General features: G+C 37.1%; 1 protein-coding gene across 1 annotated transcript; it reads right to left on the reverse strand.

Annotated features, from left to right (window-relative positions):
- Nucleotides 238–2631, reverse strand: LOC109840731 (dehydrodolichyl diphosphate synthase 6-like). Its single transcript, XM_020409475.1, has 3 exons — nt 2527–2631; nt 1885–2214; nt 238–705 (listed from the first exon to the last, which is right to left on the reverse strand). The coding sequence occupies exons 2-3, from the start codon at nt 2204–2206 to the stop codon at nt 293–295; spliced, it is 735 nt and encodes a 244-aa protein (XP_020265064.1). The 5' UTR covers nt 2207–2214; nt 2527–2631; the 3' UTR covers nt 238–292.

A 5874-nucleotide genomic window follows, 5' to 3' on the forward strand; every position in this document is an offset into this window, starting at 1 on the left:
TCCTAAGATAAAATAAGTCCCCAATCCAAACATGGCCATAGTATACAATTTATTAATTTATTAGTAAAATTGCATACGTACTCCCATGAAATAAATTTCTGAATCCGTTCCTGATCAGAATCATGCTTCGAGTCTCCCTGGTGCCGAATCTTATCTTATAAGAACTTGCATTAATTTCATAAAAGAGTTTTTTTTTTCCCTCACATATATACTTTTGTTCTCTGTTACACTACTACATCATGGACTAGTTGTTAAATTCCACATATGCCACGGTACACAGTTGAGCTAGCTTTCACATTTTCTTCTTAATCTTCTCCAAGTACTGGTAATTCCTCTGATACTGCACAACACCCCAAACCAAATGCCTCAACGATATCTCCGGCCAAAGACACCGCGGGCAATACAACAAACAATGCGTCGTCTGCCATAAAAGGAAATTGCTCAGCCGAGTCTCTCCTGAAGTCCTCACCAAAATATCCGGATCCGGACACCCTGCGTAATACATGTTCTTCTCCAAATCCTCCACCGATATCGATGCATCGCCATCAATTTTCTCAGTCACCGCCCCCTTAACTCCGTGAACGATCTCATCTGTCGAAGTATACGCCAAACAAATCAACAGCACCATCTTTGTATTCTTCGCCGTTGCATCCATGACTCCCTGTATCGCTTCCCTTGTTGGCTCATCCAGCGTGTCCAACTTCCCTAGTGTTGAAATAAAAGAAAGAGAAAAGAGTTCGTTAATTGGTTATGAACAACATGAATACACCTCACATTGTATATACGGGTTATGGAATATCAATAAAAGGAAAACTATAATGTTCCCTTTCAAGCTTAACAAGGGTAGAGGTTAGTAAAGCTCATCGATCTTGTCCGGAAATTAAAGACAACAATCTACTGCTCGCGTACCTCATTCATATCAGCATGCAAGTGAGATTGAAATGAACCTGATCATATGAAAAAGTAGTAGAGGCAAAAACAAATCCAAGAACAAGAAGTTTTACGAATGATCGAGTAGGGCTGGAATTGAATTACCCGAATATGTATCGGATACTGAGACATTTGTAGTTGCATTCGTTTAACGTTTTTGGATTCGAATATGAATTCGAATATCATTCTCTGATTTTCTTCGAATTCGAATTCGAATACCGATATTTGCTGAATATTCACGAATGCTTATCAAATATTTACGTATATTTATTTGATTAATAATTTATGTTTTATGAATATTAACTTAAGTAGGTAGATGCTTTTATTTGATTAAAGCAGTATTTTCATTGTTCTAAGAATTTGATATTTTAGATAACATTTAAATTTATAATTGAAATTCATTCCTTCATATCTATGATACCTAAATCTGTAATGTGAAAATTTGGTCAAAACAATGGATTTGGGCTTGTTAAGCCTCTCAAAATTAGTAGGCAACCAAATTAAAAAATTTAGGTGGGCCAAGAACATAACATCACATGCTTAATTAATACAAGTTATTAGTAAACAAAATTTTATCTAATAGTTTATTAAACAAACAAATTAAATATATCTATGGTTAAATTTTATTCATTTATGAATCGAATACTAAAAACAAAATTTTTAATATTAAACGAACAATCAAATCGATTATGACAGAATAGTAAAAAAAGACAATAATAAAAGACACGGAAACAAGTGGTAACATGTCAGCAATAAAAGGTAAGGAAAAACAATAATAAAAAAAAGACACGGAAACAAGTGGTAACATGTCAGCAATAAAAGGTAAGGAAAAACAATAATAAAAAAAAGACACGGAAACAAGTGGTAACATGTCAGCAATAAAAGGTAAGGAAAAACAATAATAAAAAAAAGACACGGAAACAAGTGGTAACATGTCAGAAGACCTTCTAATACCTAGGAACTCGACACGGACGCCGAGCTCGTCGACGATGCCACTATTGTGGCTCATCGCCTCGGCTTTGTCGCGGATGAGGCCCATGAGGATTTGGACTTCGGTGGGCCGGCGTTTGAAGTTGTCGATACTGAAGCCGTAGAAGGATACGTATTGTATGCCCATCTCGTAGCAGTACTTGAGGGTGGTCAGGAGGCTTAGGAAGCCGAGGCGGTGGGGCATCGGGCCGACGGAGAGGACCTGGAAGAGGAGGCGGCGGAGGGAGCTGCGGACGCCGTCCAAGAGGGTCGTCGGGATGAGGGTAGTGCTTGTTTTAGCGTCCATGATTTAACCTTGGAGAGAGGTTTAAGTGCCAGCTTAATTAGGTCAGGATCAGTACGTTTTAAAAAATTGTATAAGATGAAGAGGGAGACTATATGAACAAATCTCTATTTGACTTATCACGGAAAAAAAAAAGGTTAAATTAATTGCGGATAAAATTATGGTGAGCTATTGAGAGGTTTGCATAAAACTACTACATATACTTATTTGATAAGTTCAGAAGACGAACAATCCGAGTAATGTGTTACAATTCCGACTATATATTATTAAAGAAATGGTATAAATGTTGTACTTCGAACAATATACAATCAACGTACATTTACCTTCTAGTTTGAATAAATCGCTAGTTACTCTGAGTGCCGAACACAGTAGATGTGCGCCCCAAAAAGAAAACTCATTAGAGATAACCAACTTAACTTCTTACTACTCGGAAAAGTATGAACGTTAAGTCTTTATATAATTTTTAATTTGAAACTTAATTTTGGTTAAGGGAGAAGAAAAGCACCGTAAGCATGGGCCTAAAAGGCTGAAAGTAAGCCCAGTTACTCGGGTTTGTTACTGAGGCGATGCTCTTTGCGTGAATCCTCCCGGAGTCCGGAACGGCCATAACTCAAGGAGCGGTTCGCTTCCATGGATTTTCACGTGTCGAGGCTCTCTCTTTCTCTGCTACTGCTTCCTTTATTCCTTTTCTTTCGGGGTTGTTTGTTTAGTTTAGTTTTAAGTATAAAAGTTAAAAACGTTTTCTTCACTGTTATGTTGATATTTGTTGGGCGCAAAGTCACGTCCTCACGCTGCTGAAGCGATATAACCTGAGAGAAAACCCTGTCTTTTATTTTCACAAAAGCTCAAGCCAACATCTATATTCCCGTTTCACAAAAGAAACAAGAATAAAAAGTAAAATATCTCAACAAAGTGAAATATACACTCTTCCTCTCATCAGTTCTAGGACTGATTTGTCGAGGGAACCTACAAGCAATAGTCAATACCCAGAAAATAGTAAAGACACGAGATTTACGTGGTTCAGCAAACTTGTCTATGTTCACGGGAGGGGTGAGGGGAGATTCCACTATGAGGAGAATACCGACGACTTGTACAATCCACAATCTTGTCTTAAAAGAAGATTTGATTTTTACTCAAAAGAAATTAACCTCTCTTGTAAAATCTCTCCTCTAGATCTCAGATCTAGATCTAAAAAACTCTCCTTTTGATAGCCGCAAAAAACCCTTCTATTTTCTCCTCTGCAGCCGAAAAACCCCCCTTGTATTCTTCTCCCACACACGAAACCCTAGAAGAAGTCGAATATTTATACGCGCCCGACTTCGGCACTTCAGCAATTGCCTTTGTGTGTCTCGCTGTACATGTGTAGGTTGTCTAAAAAACACTATAGATAGTTGATCCCTCATCAAACACCGATGATGAAAATTACAATTTGATGGCTTCCAGAAGGCTACAATTTGAAGACTTTCAGTAGATCAATGAAGGTTACAATCTGACGACATTCGCAACAACTAATGAAAGCTCTAATCAACAACATTCACAATCAACATCGGGAGTTACAATCCGACGACTCTCATATTTTCAAGGAGCTAAGAAAAAGATTACAAGATGATGATCATTACAACGCTCTAACAAAAGATACCACAAATTGATGGTCTCTTCACATCAAAACGCAGAGGTCAAACCTGCGTTTCAACATCAAAGGTCCTCCCTGCATTGCAACATCAAAACGCAGAGGTCCTCCCTACGTTGCAACATCCAAACGCAGACTTCATTGCTGCGTTTTCAGCCCAAAACGCAGAACCCAACTCTACATTCCAGATCCAAACGCAGAGTTCATTCCTGCGTCTCCAACTTTTAAAGCGGTACGACCACTACGTTCTGAGCCAACTGGAAATGCCCAACTCTACGATTCAGGTCTAAAACGCAGAGTTCGGGCCCAGAACGTCATTTTTAGCATTTGACTCGTTCAAACACGAGTTGAATGGTTCCAGAAACCGTTTTGTCCCTACTATTTGAGGGGATCATCACCCTATCATGGAGAGATTTATGGGAGACGGTTACACCCCATTAAACCCTCATTAAGGAGAGATTTAAGGGGATGGTTACACCCCTTAATCCCTTATAAATCACAGAAAACTCAACTGAGTTAGAGGCTGGCTTTTTGCGATCTTTGGATCTTTGAGTATTTTCGGATCTAGAGATCAGCAAAGGGGATCACCAATTCATCCTCTTTGCGCGTCCATATATAAAATTAGGGGTGCATTCGGTCCGAATAAGGCTTGGATATGATGCTTACCATATCCATATCTGCATACTCATTTCAGATACGAATACAGATATGGATATACCTCGGTAAAGAAAATTTATATCTATATCCGCTAAAATCGGATACATATATAGATATAAATGCGGATATGTATGCTGATATAAAATGGATATGAGAAAACTAGATACTATTGAAAAAAAATAGTTCATGTGATGCAAAAGAGTTCATTGATATGTTAATTATATCTGGAAATCTAAGATTAGATATATTGATCGTTAAAATTAACCTCATATCCTTAATAAAGACTAAAATTATTTTAACAATAACACTAATATGCATTCAGATATTTGGGATACAGTTCCAGATATTTCACTACAAAACCATATCAGTAACTGTATCTTATCAGTTATATATTTGAGTAACCACATCCGTATCTGTAACAGATATTTTCTCGGATATAGATATGGTTTAGCACCACTACGTAGAATACATGATCCCACGTCTTTTGCCAACAATAAATTACTAGTGCAACATTGCATATATAGTACAAGCTGATCAAATTTAGCTTTGACTACCTAGTTAGCATGTGACAAGAGTAATATGAGAATACCTTTATACAAATAATTTGTTGAAAATTATATATTCGTGGTTGTTTTTCATTAGGATTACAAAAAGATGTGCTTATTTATACTATGATCTCCTTCTGAAGCAAACAAAAGGGGCAGTGAAATTGGACTCAAACAATACAATAAATCAATAATCCCATTGAGGGTAAGATGGCCAAAATTTACGTACCCTGCTCTAGATCCTCTCTAATGATAGGAGGTGTGGGGGAAAAAATTATAGGATGGGCTTCTTATTCTAGTGTTTACAACAAAGAGAAATATCTTTTAGCGTGACCGGCTTGAACAAGGTGGTAATGTAATAATAACACGATGCCTCCTTTAAAGTATTTTCGCATATAATTTTTAGCTTGGATGTGATCAAGACCTAGACTTTGTTTTAGTAATGCAATGATAGTTCATTAAAATATTCTGTTCACTAGATGTCTAGTGTGATTAAAGCAACCAATGTGGTTATAACTAAATGAGATGCTTGGCAGCCAATTTATTTGATTAAGGTGCGTGTAATGAATCATGTTATGTAATGAAAATCATGGCTATGTGTTGATGTCAATCAGTTAATTAGGAAAATAATGGTGATTTTGGAGGAGTATAGGGTCTTTTTATCTTCTTCAATTGCCGATTAGCCACAAACAAAAATTCCTGCATAAAGTAACACCATTAGAGGATTAGAGTTGAGCTCTCTAATGGGCCCTCCGACGCTTGAGTCGGTTACTGATTAACTGGTGTATATACTGAATTTAGTTTTTGAGTATTCTATAGCTAAGATTGTTCGTACCTTC

The sequence above is a fragment of the Asparagus officinalis genome, chromosome 5 (assembly GCF_001876935.1).
Source record: "Asparagus officinalis chromosome 5, Aspof.V1, whole genome shotgun sequence".
In the NCBI taxonomy this organism is placed as follows: Eukaryota; Viridiplantae; Streptophyta; class Magnoliopsida; order Asparagales; family Asparagaceae; genus Asparagus; species Asparagus officinalis.